Here is a 21269-nt window from a genome sequence, read left to right as displayed (position 1 = left end):
ATATATGGTCATTGCTAGTAGTAATTCATAGCGCCGAGTAGAGCATATCAAATTAACCCTCCAAGCTAAAATTAACAATTTGAAGTTTTTGTTTCAGAAGTATTTATGTATTGATTAAAGAAACGACAATAAACAAAGATATTTAAAACTTCAAGATATTCATTTATTTACAATGTAATAAATATTCTTAATTAAAATTAGCAATCCACCTTTTCCCCTTAACATAAGAGGAGAGATGTTAACAAAAGCTAAATATTTTTTTTACTAGAGTGGTCCCTGTAAGATAAGAAAGATAGAAGAAGAAACAATGACTTATGGATGTGTTGAGACACCGCCGAAAGAGGGTGGGTGGAGATAAGCAACGCAAGGAATAGTATACTTTTGCACGTGTTACAAGACTACATAGGTCAATACTCGATACCACCCAAAACTTTTATGTTCGAATGACTCAAGTTAAGAATATCAATGTTCAAGCAAGTAAAGCAACCCAACCCATCATCTTCATCATCAAGGAAACATGTAAACAAAAGCACGCATCCACACCACCATATATATATGCCATTCGCAGGTTGCATGCAGAATATAACATTCACGTTTCTGAATGGACACAATGGTTGGAGGAAGAACGTGGGCAGGAACTCCTGTTGTACAACAGATAGTACCTAATTCTGGATGGACACAGGACTCTGCAGGCCATTACCTTCTGGTGGATCTTCCTGGTATTTCAAACACTATTTCACTTTTCAACAAAGAATATGCGTATGAACTAAGAAGAATCGATAAACCCAATTGAGAGATTCCAATGTGAATAGTTTATCTATGCTTTTAAGGTGCACGCGTGCCATGTTATTTTCTACCAAGAAAACTATTTGTTTAGTAGTTATACATTTGCAATTGGTAGGACTTCTTGTGCAGTTCTCAATAAGGATTGATTTGATTCCAAGAAAGCGAGAATAACTGATTTTTGTTTTATTCTTTTGGTGGTCTTGCTTCTTCAGAGTTCAGGAAGGAAGAGGTGAAGCTCCAAGTTGATAGCTATGGCCGTATTGTTGTGAAGGGAGAAAGGCAAATAAATGCCTGGAAACACGACCATTTTCGTCTGACTTTTCCTGCTCCACTGGACTCTGATATGGATAGGATAGCCGGAAAGTTTGATGGTGGAGTCCTTTATGTCACTATCCCCAAGCAAGTAACGCAGCATAGCAAAGTGAGTGAACTCGGGAAAGTTGGAAATGGAAAAGTTGAAAGAGCAGAGGAAAATGGTAGCCATCGACATGGAAATGGTGAAGTTGACAGAGCAAAAGAAAACGATGGCCATGAAGTTGAAAGAACAGAAAAAAATGATAGCCAAGAGCATGGAAATGGCAAAGTTGAAAGAGCAGAAGAAAATGATAGGCATGCCAGTGAACATGACAAAGATACAGAGGAAGAAGTAAAAAGAAATGAAAATGAGTGCATAAAAGAATTTCCGGAACAAGTAATAAGGAAGTGGGAGCAAGAATCCATGTTAAAAGGTGCAGTTGAGGTTTTGAGGGAAAACAAAGGAATTGTAGTAACAGCTGTTGTAGCCTTTTCCTTAGGGCTGTTGGTATATCGCAAATTCAACAACACTGTAAGTTAATGCTTTGACCTCAATCGACATATGTATATCCCTTACTTGTATGTAAATAGAATAAACTACCATGCAAATACTCAAACATTAATAATAATAACAATATTTTCGCTTTATCCTTTGTTCTTTGCTATCTTAAAATCTGCTTTCACAATATGAATTAGTTTACGACGTCATCAATCTTTTATCACATTAAATAAATCAAGTTATCACCAATATTCACCGTTATAATTTATATTTGCTCATATTGTGGTCTAATATCAAATGGCTACCACATGAATTACTCAAAGTCTTGCCTCGTAATTAATTAATTCGCATGTGTTACGAGTCTAAAATGGTTACCATACGAAAGGTGCAAGTCTGGACTCGCAATTAATTCAAATAGAATTGTGAATCTATAATTGCTACAATTTACCCTGACAAAGGACATATATAACTTATTCATCAGCTTGTTTATGATCAAAGCCAAACATTAACTTCTAACAATCTAATCTAAACAAAGTTTTTGAAACCAATCCAAATTTCATGTATACAAAAGGGAAGAACTAGAGAAAGAGGTTATGCATATCAGATACAGTTGGTGCATCTCACCAAGGTAAATCATAGAGAAGATAAATCAGAACAAAATTATCTTGCTCAAGAGTCCCATCCTTTTTCTAGAACGCTCAGTTTTTTCTCTCAAGCTACTATTCTACAACTTATGTGGCTTCCATACTGTGATGAATCCTATCAAAATATTACAGCTTTAAACCAGATGACATCACCTCTTCTTTTCAACACCTCCTTTGCATATATGATTTTTTAAACTACAGTGTCTTTTCACTGACCTCATCTTGTATCTTGATCCATATTAATTCTGCCGATTTTGGAATAGCATCATATCCCCAAAATTTACTTTTATCTTACAGGATCAGATACCGCAAGTAGTCCACCAATTTAAAAGAGCAAAAGACCGCATTGGATGTTGATTCGGAAAAGAGAAGCTTCTTTGGCATATGTGCCATAAAGTTGTGAATTGTGACCTAATGTTCCTAACTCGCGAGAGTTTATCTAAAATAACCAAATAAAGCTTCCCCATCCTGAGCTTCACCCAGAACCACTTTACTTACAGAACTCAAATTCTCTGCCTGCCTGCTTCTTCCGGGGTCACACTATTTTCTTTCTGTTTCTGCTTTCTCTTAAAATATATTAATCTATAACCTTCAAAAAGATTTTTCAAATTTCTTATTGAAAGACTATGATACATCAGAATAATAGAATCGAAAACCTCAACGAGGAAAAGAAAGAGCTTGTTGAACACAGTTGGGATATAGGGGAATTGTACCTCCAGGAGGTTTCGGAACACTGGTACAACAGTAATAGACAATAGTTGCTTGACTTAGAAAAAGCAAAGGTGCTTAGAGTTTGGAGATATAGATGTTGACAAGCGATGCATGGTGAAGAATAAGAAACCAAAGGAGGAGAGGGGTATAAAGGTGATGCTTTGTCGTTGAACTTTATTCAAAATGCAAGTGCTTTTTGACAAAAGGGAAGGGCCCAAGGTTGGGACGCGGAATCATGTGCTTCCTGCCAACCCTTTTAACTTCCTTTGACAATTTCATACGGTTATTCACTCAAGATCCTGGTTAAAGAGGGCTAATTACAACTGAACATTCATATAGTTATGAACGGGGATGGACATGGCACAAGTAAAGGTGTTTTATATATGGGAATTAGTACACACAATCTTGTAAGAATAATATGTTTTAGTATATTTTACAAACCCTAAACCCTGATATGAATACTTGCTCTTGAATGTAAGAATAAAATTTCACAGCTCAACCGCACTTGGAAACCAGTAACTTTAGATTACTGGATCAAGGGCACAAACAATAAATCATAAATCCAAAGTGAAGGAACCGTGACCAAGAAAAAAGGCGAGGATATATAGCAATATGAAAATAACGAAGCTTTAGTAAATCCAGAATTGAAACATTATTACAAAAAAGCATAAAAATCTTCTCTGAACTAAAATATAATGTAATGATCACAAAGCGCACATGTGCATTAGCAATGGATGTCTAAAACATACATATATATTTAGAGTGAGGACTTTATGTACGTGACTGGGAGATCAGTGCAACAGAGAGAATTAGGAATAGAGAAAGGAGAGGTACTTGGGTCATTGTGGGAAGCCATTGAAATAAATAATAAAATATAGAATCTTAGTCCTAATATATATTCTAAAATAGAAATCAAGAAAAAGTGTGAGGTGGATAAGGAAGGGTGAGTGGAGGGAATTGAAAAAGTTGGAAAGAAATCCTTGGCGAGAGAGCATGGAATCTGATGTACCCACTGTCATCACAACAAAGTTCAAAACCGTCCTCCATCCAAAAAAAAAATATATAAAATATAAATAAATACAATTAAAAACAAAAAAATACACCGCACAACGCAAACGCAAACGCGAAACGAACCTTTCCTCACCTCTGTCAAACGCTGATCAGAGTCAGTGACCGCTATCAGCGGCCTACTGTGTAAGTTCGTTTATCGACATTCGGCGCATCCAAGGCTCAACCAAAATGATAAGATGACGACGCCGTTTCAGCAACCACCCCAAACCGTACGGAGACTGGTCGTAGAAGTCATCGACGCGCGCAATCTTCTCCCCAAAGATGGCCAAGGTAGCTCCAGCCCTTACGTGGTCGCGGACTTCGACGGCCAGAGGAAGCGAACCACCACCCGCTTCAAGGAGCTGAACCCGGTCTGGAACGAGCCGCTCGAGTTCATTGTGTCCGACCCGGATAATATGGAGTTTGAGGAGCTCGAAGTTGAGGTCTACAACGACAAGAAGTTCGGCAACGGTAGCGGACGCAAGAACCATTTCCTCGGGAGGGTTAAACTGTATGGTACTCAGTTTTCTCGAAGAGGCGAAGAAGCTCTTGTTTACTACACGCTGGAGAAGAGGAGCGTCTTCAGTTGGATAAGGGGAGAAATTGGCCTCAGGATTTATTACTACGATGAAATGCTTACTGAAGAGGAGAAACCGCCAACGCAGCAGCCGGAGGAGCAGGGTGAGAGACCGGAGCAAGAGCGGAACAGGCCTCCGCCGGGAATGGTGGTTGTTGAGGAGGGAAGGGTTTTCGAAGCGCCTGGACCGATGGAGCAATGCGTGCCTCTTCCTACTGGTCTTCCTCATTCGCCCCATGTAGTGGTTGTGGAGGAATCGCCGCCACCGGTGGTTCATGTCCCTCAGGATCCGCCGTTGCCGGAAATGTCTGAACCTCCGCTGTCGGAAATGCCGTTTCATCCGGAGGTGAGGAAAATGCAGGCCAACAGAGGCGAGAGGGTGAAGATTTTGAAGCGGCCGAACGGGGACTACTCGCCTAAAGATATTTCTTCAAAGAAAACAGGTAATGAGTCTGAGAGGGTTCATCCGTTCGATCTGGTGGAGCCGATGCAGTATCTGTTTGTCAAAATCGTAAAAGCTCGCGGGGTTGCTCCTCCCAGTGAAGCCCCTTTCGTGAAGGTCCGAACGTCGAGCCATTACATGAGATCGAAGCCAGCGAGTTTCAGACCCAACGAGCCCACTGAGTCGCCGGAGTGGAACCAGGTGTTTGCGCTTGGTTACAACAAGACCGACGCTAACAGCGCCACCCTGGAGATTTCCGTCTGGGATTCCTCGACAGAAAATTTTCTAGGCGGTGTTTGCTTCGACCTTTCCGATGTTCCAGTGAGAGATCCCCCTGACAGTCCCTTGGCGCCGCAATGGTACCGTCTTGAAGGAGGAACCGCCGATCAGAATCCCGGCAGAGTTTCCGGCGACATTCAGCTCTCTGTTTGGATTGGCACGCAATCCGACGACGCATTCCCAGAAGCGTGGATCTCGGATGCACCGCATGTCGCACATACTCGATCCAAGGTTTACCAATCGCCAAAGCTATGGTACCTTCGCGTGACGGTAGTGGAAGCACAAGACCTTAATATTGCGCCGAATCTGCCTCCACTGACAGCGCCGGAAGTGAGGGTGAAGGTGCAACTAGGGTTCCAATCGCAGCGAACAAGACGAGGATCAATGAACCACAGAAGCTTATCCTTCCACTGGAACGAGGACCTTCTCTTCGTGGCCGGGGAGCCTCTGGAAGATTCTGTCATCCTTCTGATAGAAGATCGCACTAGCAAGGAAGTGGCTCTCCTAGGCCACATCGTGGTTCCCCTGAGCTCCATCGAGCAACGAATCGACGAGCGCCACGTGGCGGCGAAATGGTTCCCGTTAGAAGGTGGGCCCTACTGCGGTCGAGTCTTCCTGCGTCTATGCCTGGAGGGCGGGTATCACGTTCTGGATGAAGCGGCGCACGTGTGCAGCGATTTCCGTCCCACGGCGAAGCAGTTATGGAAACCGCCGGTGGGTATTCTAGAACTGGGGATTCTGGGCGCCCGAGGGCTCCTTCCGATGAAATCAAAAGGCGGTGGAAAAGGCTCCACCGATGCCTACTGTGTGGCCAAGTATGGAAAAAAGTGGGTCCGAACCCGCACCGTAACCGACAGCTTCGATCCACGCTGGAACGAGCAGTACACGTGGCAGGTTTACGATCCCTGCACGGTCCTCACCGTTGGAGTGTTCGACAACTGGCGCATGTTTGCTGACGTGCCAGAAGACAGGCCCGATTGCCGTATCGGTAAGGTTCGCATACGCGTCTCTACGCTTGAGAGCAACAGAGTGTATACCAATTCCTACCCCCTCCTAGTCCTCACACGAACCGGGTTGAAGAAAATGGGGGAAATCGAGTTAGCGGTTCGTTTCGCCTGCCCCTCCTTGTTGCCCGACACCTGTGCAGTTTACGGTCAGCCACTGCTTCCACGAATGCACTATCTCCGGCCACTCGGGGTGGCGCAGCAGGAGGCGCTGCGTGGGGCAGCGACAAAGATGGTGGCGCAGTGGCTGGCCAGGTCAGAGCCACCGCTGGGGCACGAGGTAGTTCGGTACATGTTGGATGCAGACTCACACGTGTGGAGCATGAGGAAGAGCAAGGCGAATTGGTTCAGAATCGTGGCGGTTTTGGCTTGGGCCGTTGGTTTGGCGAAATGGTTGGATGATATAAGAAGGTGGAAGAACCCTGTTACCACGGTGCTGCTCCACATTCTTTACTTAGTGCTTGTTTGGTATCCAGATTTGATTGTCCCCACAGGGTTCTTATACGTGGTCTTAATTGGGATATGGTATTACCGGTTCAGGCCGAAAATACCGGCTGGGATGGATACCCGGTTGTCTCAGGCAGAAGCGGTTGACCCGGATGAGTTGGACGAGGAATTTGACACCATGCCAAGTTCTAAACCACCGGATATAATCAGAATGCGGTATGATAGGTTAAGAATGCTGGCAGCTCGAGTCCAAACGGTGTTGGGTGATTTTGCAACCCAGGGAGAGAGGGTTCAAGCCTTGGTTAGTTGGAGAGATCCCAGGGCTACCAAGTTGTTCATCGGAGTATGCCTTGCTATAACCCTCACACTCTATGCAATGCCGCCAAAAATGGTGGCCGTCGCCCTAGGCTTTTATTACCTCCGCCACCCGATGTTCCGGAACCCAATGCCCTCCGCCACCTTAAACTTTTTCCGGCGACTTCCCAGCCTCTCCGATCGCTTAATGTAGATTATTCAAATTCAATCGCTAGTTTTATTTTTTTATGACAATTTTATTTTGAAGGTGACATTTTTTTTAGGGATGGGAATTATTATTTTCCTAGATTGGAACAGCGAGGGTGTGAAAACTTGAAAGGAACAGGCAGCTGTTTTGTAGGGATAGTGTTTGAAAAAGGTGTCTCAATAACATTTTAAGGAGAAAAAAAAAAGTGGGAAAGTGGCTAGTTGTCATCATTTCTTTTTGTTGCAATCAAATTGATTGACTGTAGCCACTGTTGAATACTCGAAATAAGAGAAAGAGAGAGAGTAGGGTGAGAGGGAAGAGACAAACACGGTGGGAGAAATTTTGGGTACTGCAGTGCTTGGCTCTTCTGTGGTGGGGACTTTTCTGTCAACCTGTTTGGGATGGGAAGCCATATAATATAATATATTATCTCCCTCTAACATTTCAAAAAATTTAAAATTCCATTGCGTCAACAGTTCCTTTCCCTCTTTCTGTTGTTTCTCTATTTTGTTCTCTAATTTTAATTTCAACTGCCACTTTCCACATTTTGGAATCACATTATCTCAATTGCTATTTCAGTTTCTTCTTCTCTCACATTATATATTATTTTCATTCACGAATTCAAATACGTTTTAAAAAAATAAACTATTTGGTGTTGTCTCACTTTTAATGTTCCAACACATGCTTCCTGTCAAATACACTTTCCTCTTATAAAACTTTGCAGTGACACTTGAATGCCAATTTTAATTGTGAAGGTTGGTAAGTTGTGTGCAGAATTCCAATATCTAACTGGAAATGGGAAAACATTATAGGTGGAAGGGGATGGCAGAAAACTGAATTCATATGAAATCAGCATTTGAGAGGTAAGTTTTGCTTTCAGCAGATTTTGAGGCAGAAAATATTTACTTGATGGAGGCATTTATTGGGAATAGTTCACGTGTGAGTCAAAGTCCCATATTGAATAGAAAAGACAAAGTTAAACATTATATAAGAATAAAGGCTCATAACAATATTGTTTTAAGGTTTTGGTGTAAAAGTGGTGTCTAAAATCTTATATGTATAAGACTAATGTCATATAACTATATAGAACCACAACCATGTCTATAACCCATAACCTATATGAAATATATATAACTTATCAGCATTGTATAAAGTTCAGAGTGGTGATCAAGTTTTGGTGCCACTGATTTGTCCAAACATGGCCTTCCTCTGTAAATTCTTCAGTGTGCAATGGGAACAAACTCTTTCTGTGACACGCATTCCGTAAATGATGTATTGATTAATACACTACACTAGTGCGTAAGAAAAGTAAGGCCCCATGACACGGTTATCTAAAAACCAATGTCAGGTCTATGTTTCTCTGTAATGGGTAATATTTTACTGTAATGTTATATCTATTTCTATTCTAAAAAAAAATAGAATTATAATTATATTATAGCTATAAAACAATGTTAATTTTGTTGTTTTTCCCTCTATTTTTTGTATTCTTTAAATTTTGGTGAATTTTACCTACTTTTGGTTAAATAAAAAATAATTTAGAAAGGTGAGTTCAATAACTTTTAACTAATAATGTGACGTATATATCTGCGCAGGGTAACTAATTGCAGTTAGCATGCTTCTATCGTCAAATTTCTGTGTGACCCAAGAAAAATAGTATTTTTACAGCCATTCTTTAGGAAAGACCTACTTTATAACTTCTTATAATAATAAATAAATATTGCATTTAGACAGTAATAATAAAAATATTAAATATAAATAAATTTTGAAATAAAATAATATTATGGTTAGTAAAGGGTTTTAACAAGATATCATCATTCATCACCCAAACTTACCTAGTTATGTTATTTAACATGAAAACACTTGGCATAGCAGTGGCTTTAAGGGTTACCATTCTCTTTGTACAACAATACTTATAAAAAACAATGAGGTATAGGCCCTGAAGGGAGCTTAAACACGACCAAAGTTCATCATATCAACATCTTTTCTACATACATATCGTATTATGAAATTTTATTTTATTTTATCCGTTAATCATGCCACATTACTTTTACAACGTTTTTATAATTTCAATGTAAAGGTTGTGATGATTGGTTATAAAATTAAAATTATGATAATGTTGTGAAGAGTATAAAAGTTAATTTACTATTGCGTGTGTGTATATATATATATATATATATATATATATATATATATATATATATATATATATATATATATATATATATATATATATATATATATATATATATATATATATATATATATATATATATATATATATATATATGTATGATAGGAATCTAAGTATAAGTCTTATTTAGGGATGACAACAGGGCGGGACGAGTTTCGCTATCCTATGCTCATTCCCGCATAAAAAATTCATCCTCATCCCCATACTCAAACCTAACGGGTATCAAACTTTTGTCTCATCCCCATCCCCAAGGTTGACAATAAGTTTTTTCAAAATGGACTATTTGTCCCTCTGTTAGAGGTATTCCAGAAATGTCTGCGATCGAGTAAATAGCTCCACGAACGAATGGATCGTATCGAATTGGAAAATGGAAAGATTTGTAGAAGTTATACCCTTCGTCGCCACTTTGCGGAAAATCGTTAGGTATCAATATGTTAGATACTTGTAACTCATTATTTCGATGAGTCATTTCTTCGGACAGAAGAAGATTATGGAAACACAATTACCCGTACCCATGTTCTAACTACTTCAATATTAATTTTTATAAAAGAAAAAAATTGCGGTAAAGAAAACATAATATTATCAAATATTCAATATTAGGAGGATGATTGTTTCTTCCATATCAAATACTTTGAAATAAATTATAATTGTCTACATTTTATATTAGAATACCAAATAAAATTTCATGAGAACCAAAACATTTATATTAAATTTGCAAACTACAACATTGATTAACTTAGTTGATAAAATTAAAAAATATTTCAATAAAATATAAAAGGAAAACAAATATTCAAATTAAAATATATTTTAAATGTTTGTTTACTTCAATTTTTTAAATTCTAATGAATCTATTTTTTATACACTAATAAAAGTGATAATACATCACTTGATCAAAATGACACAAAGAACAAAATAAACATAATAATAAAATTTTGACATAGATTTTGTATCTTTTGAACTTCAATATATGCTGGATAGTGACAAAAAAAATATTCATAGCAATTACATTAAATTTTTATATTGTAGTAAATAAAAGTTATTTATACAATTAAAGTGTAAAAATTATAGCATGATTAATAATGAGTTATAAAATAACAAATAATTAGATAGAATATATTGAAATATTATTCTACATAATGAAAATAAACAATAAATAAAAATATTAAAAAACTAACAAATGTGTGTTTACAAATAATTTGAGAGACTATTGAAGAAATCGCACAAAGGAAACCAAATGTATAGTTAAGGTATGATAATATGAAAAATACCTTAGAAAACTAATTATTAAATTATGTTTGAAGTGGTTAAAATTAAATAGAAATATCATTAGTGACCAAAAAATTTGTCATTAAACTACAAATAAATTAGTAATTAAATTGGTCACTAAATCAAGTACCGATTTGATCATTGAATCGGTCACTAATTTAATCATTGATTCAGAAATAAATCAACTACTATCACTAATGACGAAAAATAGTGACTGATATGGGTTACTAACTAAATCAGTCACTATTTTATGTTTTTCTTGTAGTGAATTATCATATACTATTCCTAAATATTATTATATATATATATATATATATATATAATTTTAACCACTTCAAACATAATTTAAAGTGAAAAAATTACAGTATGATTAATAATGAGTTATAAAATAAAAAATAATTAGATAGAATATATCGAAATATTATTCTACATGATGAAAATAAAAACAATAAATAAAAATATTAAAAAACTAATAAATGTGTGTTTTAGAAATAATTTGAGAGACTATCGAAAGAAATGGCACAAAGGAAATCAAATGTATAATTAAGGTATGATAAGATGAAAAATATCTTAGAGAACTAAGAAAACTTTTCAAATATCAACATATATACTCAATGGTTGGAAAATAACGAAATTATTTTAATGAAACAAAAGAGTTCTTCAAATTAAACAAAAATTAATAATAATAATAATAAGTAAATTTTTTTTATATTACCTTAAATTGAGAGTATAAACATTCTCATGTGAAAGGAAAATATATAATAAATAAAAATATTAAAAAAATAATAGAAATATTCAAATGTGAGGCATAATTTTTTTTTAATTAACATACATCATTTTAACATAATTACATAAAGGTTATGATAAGATAAAAAATATATTGGAGATGCGAATGAGTTTCATGACAAACCAAATAATTAAAATAAATAAAAAATAGAATATATATACATATATATATATATATATATATATATATGTATACATATACACATATATATATATATACATATACATATATATATATATATGTATATGTATATATGTATATATATGTATATATACATATACATGTATATATATATATATATATATATATATATATATATATATATATATATATGTATATATATATATATGTACATCCTCATACCCATCTCCATACCCAACTGAAAAGTCGGGGATTCCCCATACCCATACCCATACCCATACCCAGTTAATGCGGGGATTCTCCGTCAAAACAGGGACGGATTCGGGCAATACCCACGGGGACGAGTTTATTTGCCATCTCTAGTCTTATAGGCTAGAAATAAGAGGCTAAAACACTATATAAGAATAAAGACCTATAAATTTATTGCCTTAAGGTTTTGGGTTGAGAGTACTGTTAATGTTTTATGTGGTTTGACTCAGGTCTGGTGTTTGTTCTCTCCAGTAAAACCCCTCTTTAAAAACTTAACAAGTGGTATAAGAGTCAAAATCATATAATTCTACTTTAAAATGACAAAACCTACTAAATGCACTTTATGAAGATTAGTCTAATTGAACATATTTGACAATCATTAGATGTAAGACATGTTTTAGAGCCTGGTAATCTAAACATTTTAGAAGGGTTGCCTACAATTTGTTAAACGGGTTGGAAAGAGGGGTTAGAAATGCTCTTTATCATGTGTGGCAATTGACAAGTTAATGAGAATAATTAGGTATTCTTTAGAAATTAGGACATGCTTAGCATGATTTACATAACCTCGCAAATTTGTTTGAATAAATTTCCTTTTAAGAATTTTTAGGAAAAGATTCATCGAATAAGTTAAAATCAATTTATGAATAAATTAAAAATCATCAAAATAATTAACAAAATAATTTATGTACTACATAAATTAACTTTAGTTTCACTATTTTTTTGTATTTTTATAAAAAACAATTTAAATAAATCCTTATCTTTTATTTTATATGAGCCGTTCTGTAATTAATCTATTGCAATCTTGGTTTGAATGTGGAAGACAATGATTCCAAGGTGAAGAAGAGAAAAACTAAGGAGAAAAAGACGAAGATTCAAATTTAAATATGACTTCGTATGTACTATGTATGTAGGCATTACAATAATTGTAAATTTAATCAACATTTTTCATTATTTTAGTCATGTAAAATTAATTGTGATACAGTAAATGATTTAAGTCTCACTAAAACATCGATGATAAATAGTTAAACTTGAGAACTGACTGTGAAATGTTAGAAGTGATTAAATTTATGATTAAAATGATAATAAATAATTAGATTTAGAGATACAACATTGAATATGTAATTATGTAAGTTGTTATTGAGAAGCCCACTGCAAGCTGCTCTTTTGGTCTAACTGAGGTGCCACGACAAAAAGACAAACAAAACCAAACAAAAAGAAATTTAAAAAATGAAAAACATGTTCTGTTATGAAGTCTTTTTCCAACACTCAGTTCTCAACTGTAGTGAAGTGCAAAAAACATGAAATTAATTTATGCTACAGCTCAAAAAGTAACATAAATATTAATGTCCTATAGTTTTGGTATGAAATTACACACAAGAGTCGAATTCAAGATTAAAATGTAATTGAATTTGATTACAGTACAGTTGATAAACGGTGACACAGGATAAAATGGTTCCAAAAAAGCTTAAGCTCAAAGCAACAATGACTTTACTACAAAACGGTAACGATTAGATTTTGCTCCACTTGCCTTGTTGACCAGCATCTTGGGTAGTTTCCAGAAACAGTGGCAGTGGTTGTCAATTGTAGCTTAAGTTTTACTTCTTGTCAATTTGTCATAGTCTTTGGATGTCTTTTTCTGAGTACGAAATAAACGGTGCAATATTGGTTCATGGAAGTTTCGTTACATATGCAGGTTTCAATTGAGTCATTTTGTATGGATACCAAAAAAGTGACTCATATTGTACAAGAGGAAACTTCCTTTGCCCTTCTTTCCCTCCCAATAAATTATCATCCCAACAAATCATGCAAAGGTGAAAGATAAACAAATTTCTATTTCTGACCTTTCGTTTAAGCGAAATGAGCACCAGTCCAGGGATATATTTTGATATTGGCAAGAAGGCTAAAGGTTTCTTCAACTCTTTGTTATTTTCATTTTAATCTTTCAGCAGAATGAATTCTAATTTCACACAGATTTTGCTTGCTTTTTGTATCAGATGTTCTGCACAAGGACTATTCAAATCTATCACCAATTCACTTTCATTACCAATTCATGGACTACAACGTAGACCTCTCTTGTCAATGTAATGTGAATATCAATCAACTCAATCTTTCTCTTCTTTTCAAATCTACTTATGGTTCAAAGTTGAAACAAGTTCATAGTTTAGAGTAGGCTTAAAAAGCCGTGGAATTGCATGCAACATGTCTGACTATATGCTGTTTTTGGTGTCTCATTCATTACAGTAAATGAACTTCTACCTGGATTCAGGAGCCTTTTCAAATGCACCATACCTGATTCAGGGAAGGTATAATTAATTTTCTTTCCTACATACTATCAGTATCAACACACATTGTTTGATAAACTTGTAAAGAAGATGTTTAACTAAAAGGTTGAGTTTTTCCAGCAAGTTAAAATCAAATTATGTCATTTGGTTTTAAAGAAGTTAGGTGCATTAAGTTGATTTTTTCTTATAAATCCTCATTAAGCAACTTATTTAAACATGGCCTTAAACATTTAATTTTTTTGCTACATCTGATTATTTTCTGAATCATCGTAGGTAGAAGTACAACACTTGACTAACTACACTGGAATCACTGGATGCATTGGACTGGAAGGAAACTTAGAAAAAGGATATGATCCTGTTCTGAACTTGTCGGGTCTTGTGGGAACAAACATCTTGTCACTTGGAGCCAATGTTGCTTTAGACATACCATCAAGAACATTCAGTAATCTGAATGCTGGATTAAACCTCAACACTCCCTTCCTTGTTGCTTCCTTGACCATGTGAGATATGTTCTAAAAGAAGTATAAACCTAAATTTTATAAAAAGACATTAACTTGTTCTGTATAAACTAACTAGAGAGTTTAATCAAATTCTCTTGTTACTTCCTATTGTGCAGGCATAACAGTTTCGACATTCTGAAAGCTTCCTGTTATCATGAAGTGAACCCCCTAAGCAAAACTGCCATTGCAGCAGAGCTGAAGCATAGCTTGTCAATGGGGGAGACTAGTGCCACCATTGGTGCTCAGCATGCAGTTCTTCCCGAAACGTTAGTAAAGGCTCGATTTGACACCTATGGCAAGGCAGGTGCTGTTGTTCAACAAGGGTTCTGGGAGAGATTTTATGTGGCTATGGCTGGAGAAGTGGATTTTAAGACCACAGATAATAATCTGCATCCCAAGGTTGGAGTCTCTGTGGCTTTGAAACCCTAGTCAGTGCCACTGAGATAAACTTCATCTCCAATTCAGAGGTTGTTGGTTGTAAAGAGACTTCTAAATGATGGCACAAAACGGATGAAACTCGTCGATCTTCGCCATCCATTTTCTTCAATATTCAACAACAGTATGAGTACCAATGTGCCATGTCTAGTTCTACTACTCATACACAATTTTTATAAATAAAAGTATTATAATACTAGTGATAGATATTTTTTATCTTCTTTACCTGTTCCAGTTTAACTTAATTCGTGCTTATTCTTGCAGTTGAGTCTGTGAAACAAATAGCTCCAGAATTACTTCTTTTCTTGGATGAGATGGTAGCTTCCGTGTTACTACTGTTCTTTATTTAGTTGTGAATGACTATTATTGTAAAATGGAAGTAGTTTCATATTTTCTTCAGAGAAAAAAGTTAGCCCTGCATTACAAGCAAACCTTCAGATTCCGAGGGAAACTTTTATAACATTACTTCATCGGTAGCTAATTAATTAAATGGAGATAATGATGACAGGAAGCATTTTCCATTTGTGCGAAAAATTAAAGGCTACAAAGCGTAGAGTTTAATTTAAGGATTAGCACGAATCATTCTCTAACGGTATGTAAGAAATTTATGTGCAACTTCCACTATCCAGACAACAGAATACACAGTATTTACTTGACTGTCTGAAAGTATAAATAAAAAAAATAAGAAAAATGAAGTCCTTAAAATGATCATGCAAAGATTTTGGCCAACAAATCAATCCCTTAAGGATACAAATCAAAGACTAATTTTAGAACAAAGGTTGGTAAGTCTCAGATATTTTGGGACTAATTTGAAGGCAAAATTCTTTACAAGATTAATCAGTTGATGTTATAGTTTTTGGAGAATCAATTTAGCAGTTTATTCTAAAACCAAATCACAAAACACTGCACAGAAACACAAGTATATAACCACAGGTGCTATAGCTTCACCATTCTCCCATGCAAACGAAATATAAGATCTTGGAGGAGTAGAAGAAGCTACTGATGAGAAGCCTGAAGAAGGCCATCACGAATTTGGGTAGCAACATCGCGAACAGCACCAGGTCCATGTGGAATGAACACAGCAGAAGACTTGGAGGCAGCACCAATTTCTTTCATGGTGTCAAAATACTGAGTGACCAGGACCATGTCCATAACATCTTTTGCAGACGTCCCAGGTACATTGACCGAGAATCCAAGCACACTGTCTCTCAATCCATCCACAATTGCTTGACGTTGGCGAGCAATACCCAACCCAGAGAGATATTTAGATTCAGCCTCACCCTCTGCTCGTTTAATTAGCAAGATCTTCTCTGCCTCTGCCTTCTCATTTGCTGCCACCCTCAATCTTGCAGCTGATAAAGGACAAAAAGCAGCATAAAAAAATAAGTCCATCCATCATGACCAGAGGAAAGATTGCTCCACACCCATGTTAGCATAAAGCAACCATCAGAGGAATCAGGTAAACTATAATCACAAGCAATCTTTTGAAGTCCAAAATTGCACTTCATACTATTTAGTTAATATATAGAGTTGATTTAATGAAGACAACCTGACCCATATTATATAGCGAAAATAACAAAATGTAATGCCTAAACAATATTTCTGTGATAAATTAGATTTTGGATCTAATACTCAAGAATAAGAGTTTGCAAATTACAAGTAGCTGCATATACCACGAGGAAATGGAAGATATTAGTCATATTTCCAAAAAATAATCAACCCTTTTCGAAGAATAAATAAATTATGGGAAGAAACTGAACATAAAAGATTCATAGCATACCAGCATTGATTTCATTCATAGCTCGCTTCACATGCTCATCTGGGTCTATATCAACAATCAGTGTTTGAACAATTTCATACCCATAAGCTGACATAGCCTATGAATGAAGACAACAAAGCACTATATTCAAATTAACATAAATTCACAGTTCATCTTATAAGTAAATACTATTTTTACATTTAAAAACAACCTTCTCAAGTTCTTCCTCCACAGCTCTGGCAATTTCATTTTTCTGCTCAAAAGCATCATCCAAGTTGAGCTTTGGAACACTTGCCCTAATTACTACAATGAGAATAGAAATTTCACTTTAGCTAATCAAATATGCTTAAACCACTTACTGCAGGCTTCTTTTACTGAGCATTATGGTTTATACCATCAAAAACATATGCCTGAATTTGGGACTTTGTATTGCTAAGTTTGTAAAAAGCATCATTGGCCTTCTCTGCCAAGGCACGGTATTGAATTGAAGCAACAACAGTAACAAAGACATTATCCTGTAAGCATACAAACATTTAAACTGATCAACTTTAATTCAACGGGAAAATATAAGAAAAATGTTTCCGGAATAACGTGTACCAGTGAAAGACAAACAAACGTACAACAACAAATAAAGCTTTTTCCCACTGGGTGGAGTCAGCAAGACAGCTACATAGACTAAATGATGCCATAGTAAAGTATATTATTGATAATCATGTCTTAGACTAATCATTAACCTCGAAATCCTTTTCAGTAGTTTGCCTATAGTTTTTCTAGGCCTCCCTCTGCCTTTTGCAATAGGACTGCCCTCTAGCAGAAATCGAAGCACAAGAAATGACAACCAAATACACTTAATAAAAAGTATTCATGCTAAAATGAATGTATTCGTGGTGATTAAAGTCCAAGAATGCCTTAAAATATTTGGTCATAGTTAAAGTGTTAGGCAAAAACAAAAACCTTTGTCTTGGTCTCACACCGAAGATCCAATTGTTGTAGTCGAAGAGAGAGATGACCAGCAAGTCGTTTCCCGAAGAACCATGGCATGCAATGGCATCCTGGCTGAAGCACCTCCTCGAATCGTCCAAATTTTTCTTTGATAGCCACTGTAGATTGCTCAACTTGCACACAACACAAAAGATTTCCCATTGCTGTTAACTGCAATATTCGAATGTATCAGCACTAACTCAACAAGATGTAGAATTTTGAGGATGACAATTGTAATATGCATGAACCAATGCAAGAAATTTGAAGGATTTTGACTAAACACGAACAGCCGATACACAGGCTAAATATGGGCACAAGGTCAACTACAAATTATTTCACACGTTAGCAAAACCAACAGCAAAATCTATGGGTACACATTGAGTTACAGTCCTCAGCAGGAGAGAAACCAGTGTTCGTACCAACAAAAGTCCAACAAACCTCTACTTTAGTACTTATTGTTTAATTAACTAGAGTATCAATGCTCTGGAAATAAAAAGCAATAAGGTTGAAGATGAAAAGCTTTGGTAACCAAAATATTTTATCAAGGAAACATTGATTGTGATAATCCTACAAGCTATTCAGTGAAGGGTACGCAACATGAATACGGCAAAAGAGTTTAACCAGTAAAAAGGACGACCAAGACTTGTACTCTTTTACAGCAGTATTTGAGAATTCGAATTAAAGAAGGCACAATACTGGACAATGTAAGTTAGTTATTATATTGTGTCCCCAACAGCAGTCCCAAAATTATTATCACTGGTTAGACAAGTATTAATTTTAAGAAAAAAAAAAAGCAATAGTGACTGTCAAGAAAACAAACAAACAAAACCAAAGGCAGTATCAGAAAGCCTTGCCAAATTAATAAATTCACCCCATAAAAAATTACTAAGCAATCTGGAATCCAACATCAGATTATTTAATAATCATATCCAAATCATGTAACCCTTGTATCTTAACTCACCTACTCCAGGGACACTCTTTTGTTCCAGTGATGAAAATTTTCTCCTGTCATAATTGTGGAACAAGAGGGATGACAACTACTCAGAAAACATAACAATCAATCAATGTGGATATGTTTTGTATTCTACAAAAGAATTCATCTCAACTCTCCAAGAAAAAATACAATCAGATACTCACATGCACCACATCAAACACATAAAATTGGAAACACGAAAAGATGCAACTTAGAAGAACAATACAGAGTATCAAAATGGCACCTTAAAGATAGAGACTTCCAAAGCAAAGCTGACTTGGGAGAGCTCTTGCTTAGATTGTAAACAAGAAGGAGCTCTTGAACAATGAGAGTAGACAAATACTTGCCATTCTTGACATATTCATCACCACCGTTAATCATGACGTATTTGTTTTAACCCTATATTCTATACCCATTGGCATACACATATAAAATTTATATATTGTCTGTCAGAAAGCCAGAATTGCAAGTTAACTGGCATGATAGGCAAATTACAACACAACTTCGTCAAGGAGATTTTACCTATCACAATCCTCCTGCTGATACAACCTAGAAAAGTACTTATTGCCTTTTTTAAATTCACTTGTGGGACAAGCCTACACAAAGTCCAACCTTAAAATTATATAAATAATTAGCCAATGGATAAACACTAGCAAACATTTCACACATACTACGCAGAGTTCGGAAGCAATACCTACATTCCTCGACCAAAAAAGTTTAAAAGATGAAATTGAATTGCAGTGGTAAGAGAACTTTTTTAATTATTACCTAATATTCAGTTTTGCTGAATCAATCAATTGATCCTCCAAAGCACGCAACAACTATGCTGTTGGGGATTTTCCGATTAGCCGATTTACAAAGTTCGGATCAACCAACGACAACTCCAAAACCAGTTCAAGCCTGAAAACTGTGAAGTCAACATGAATGGGATAATTATCAACATTATCTACGGATCAATCTCACTCACTCGTCACAGGTTTAGGTCGGATTATGCTAGAAAACTTTTATTAATTGGTAAAAGAATTACGAAAAAAAAAGTAAATAAAAAGTGAAATTAAAACTTTAATTCACTAACCATGTAATATGTATTTTGTATAAACTGAAAGAAGTTTAAACCTGATGAACTTTGAGGATCTCAGAGTTGGTGTAATATTTTTAATTCTTTAATTCTTTAATTATTATAAGCAATTTTTAATTCTTAAATATTAATTACGTTATGAGATATGAATTGTGAAGTACTAAACTTTATACCTTTTATTTTGTTAAATATAAAAAATTAAAAATATTCTTTTACTTTTTATATTATTTTAAATACCAGGTGATATTGGTGTATATTAACTCTTTACGAGTTAGATTGAATTAACATTTTTCTTGGATTGGAAGTGAATTTGTTCCAATAAATTTTGTTTATAAAGTGAGACCAAACATTCATTTTCATAAATATATTAAGTTGGGTTTGTTTTATATTGATATTAATATATTTGTATGCCTGTTTATTTTTTTCACAATAATAAAAATAACACAATTATTTGTTATATTATAATTATAAAATTAAATATAATTAGTTTTATAACTTTTTAAAATATTTTTTTACTTTTTTTGTTTATAATTTTTTAATTAAAAAGTAATTAATTTTAAAATCGGTCAAATAAAAAAATAATTAGAATTTAAAGATATGGTCACTATAAAATTGGTAAAGTAATTATTGTAATTAAAAATAAATAATTTACAAGATAAAATGGGAAAACAAACTTAAATACAAAAAAAAAATCTTATTTATAAATAGTATTTGATATGGGCCGGTCGAGTACTATTAATTTCCGGATAGTTTTGTCTTGTGTCGCTACTGTCTCTTGTTTATTCGGTCTCTAAGGTTTTTCGTTCGTCCAACACCGCTCGAATAATACCTGTGTAAAAGGTATTAGAATGCTAAAGTCAATAAATGACCAATGGAAAGGGTATTAAATGCAATGATGCATATGTTTGAACAATCATATTTTAGACCTTTACTTATATTAGTTGTTATGATCTTTTACCTTTTTGTTTGTCTAATTCTAGTCTAATCATACACCATACATTCTAAATTATCATTTACTAAGTGTTAATCTGATATTTATCCTGCAATTGATTGGTTTTGTTAGTCGATTGGGATGGTCGGCCCACCAATTGATCGGTCAGTCTGCCATTAATCAATCGAGTAGAGATAGTTGACCAACTAATTTATCAGTCTAATTTATTGACAAGAAACAAATATGTACAATACAAACAAATATAAATTATGTAAGTTTTTTCATTTGCTAACCTAATTCCAATTAATTATATAACAAATTAGGTTTTTCCAAATATATATATATATATATATATATATATATATATATATATATATATATATATATATATAAATAAATGTAATCGACTTGGTTTGATATTAAATGTTTTTTTTTTATCAATACGAAACTAAATAAAAAAT

The 21269-nt window shown here is 34.9% G+C and overlaps 4 protein-coding genes across 8 annotated transcripts; 3 read left to right on the top strand and 1 right to left on the bottom strand.

Moving 5' to 3' along the window:
* Window positions 1–494: 494 nt before the first annotated feature.
* Window positions 495–1728, top strand: LOC114179241 (uncharacterized). The gene is made up of 2 exons (XM_028065506.2): window positions 495–719; window positions 999–1728. Exons 1-2 carry the CDS (start codon window positions 602–604, stop codon window positions 1619–1621), a joined length of 741 nt encoding a protein of 246 aa, XP_027921307.1. The 5' UTR covers window positions 495–601; the 3' UTR covers window positions 1622–1728.
* Window positions 1729–3852: 2124 nt separating this feature from the next.
* On the top strand, window positions 3853–7694 carry QKY (C2 calcium/lipid-binding plant phosphoribosyltransferase family protein). Its single transcript, XM_028063697.2, has one exon. The coding sequence runs from the start codon at window positions 4182–4184 to the stop codon at window positions 7239–7241; it is 3060 nt and encodes a 1019-aa protein (XP_027919498.1). The 5' UTR covers window positions 3853–4181; the 3' UTR covers window positions 7242–7694.
* Window positions 7695–13576: 5882 nt separating this feature from the next.
* LOC114179022 (mitochondrial outer membrane protein porin 1-like) lies at window positions 13577–15406 on the top strand. Its single transcript, XM_028065209.2, has 5 exons — window positions 13577–13775; window positions 13864–13950; window positions 14111–14172; window positions 14425–14651; window positions 14768–15406. Exons 1-5 carry the CDS (start codon window positions 13727–13729, stop codon window positions 15078–15080), a joined length of 738 nt encoding a protein of 245 aa, XP_027921010.1. The 5' UTR covers window positions 13577–13726; the 3' UTR covers window positions 15081–15406.
* Window positions 15407–15668: 262 nt separating this feature from the next.
* Window positions 15669–19839, bottom strand: HIR1 (SPFH/Band 7/PHB domain-containing membrane-associated protein family). 5 transcript variants are annotated; one of them, XM_028065207.2, is made up of 7 exons: window positions 19568–19787; window positions 18788–18831; window positions 17800–17997; window positions 17240–17360; window positions 17057–17148; window positions 16867–16963; window positions 15669–16438 (listed from the first exon to the last, which is right to left on the bottom strand). In XM_028065207.2, exons 3-7 carry the CDS (start codon window positions 17986–17988, stop codon window positions 16083–16085), a joined length of 855 nt encoding a protein of 284 aa, XP_027921008.1. In that variant the 5' UTR covers window positions 17989–17997; window positions 18788–18831; window positions 19568–19787; the 3' UTR covers window positions 15669–16082. The 5 variants fall into 5 exon arrangements, with proteins under 5 accessions (XP_027921008.1, XP_027921006.1, XP_027921007.1 ...); XM_028065205.2 differs by lacking the exon at window positions 19568–19787 and adding an exon at window positions 19044–19369; XM_028065206.2 differs by lacking the exon at window positions 18788–18831 and having other exon boundaries at window positions 19568–19839.
* Window positions 19840–21269: the final 1430 nt, after the last annotated feature.

The sequence above is a fragment of the Vigna unguiculata genome, chromosome 3, assembly GCF_037176805.1.
Source record: "Vigna unguiculata cultivar grain cowpea cultivar isolate G323 ecotype 2 chromosome 3, ASM3717680v1, whole genome shotgun sequence".
Classification (NCBI taxonomy): domain Eukaryota; kingdom Viridiplantae; phylum Streptophyta; class Magnoliopsida; order Fabales; family Fabaceae; genus Vigna; species Vigna unguiculata.
This window is presented reverse-complemented; position numbering and strand designations above follow the sequence as displayed.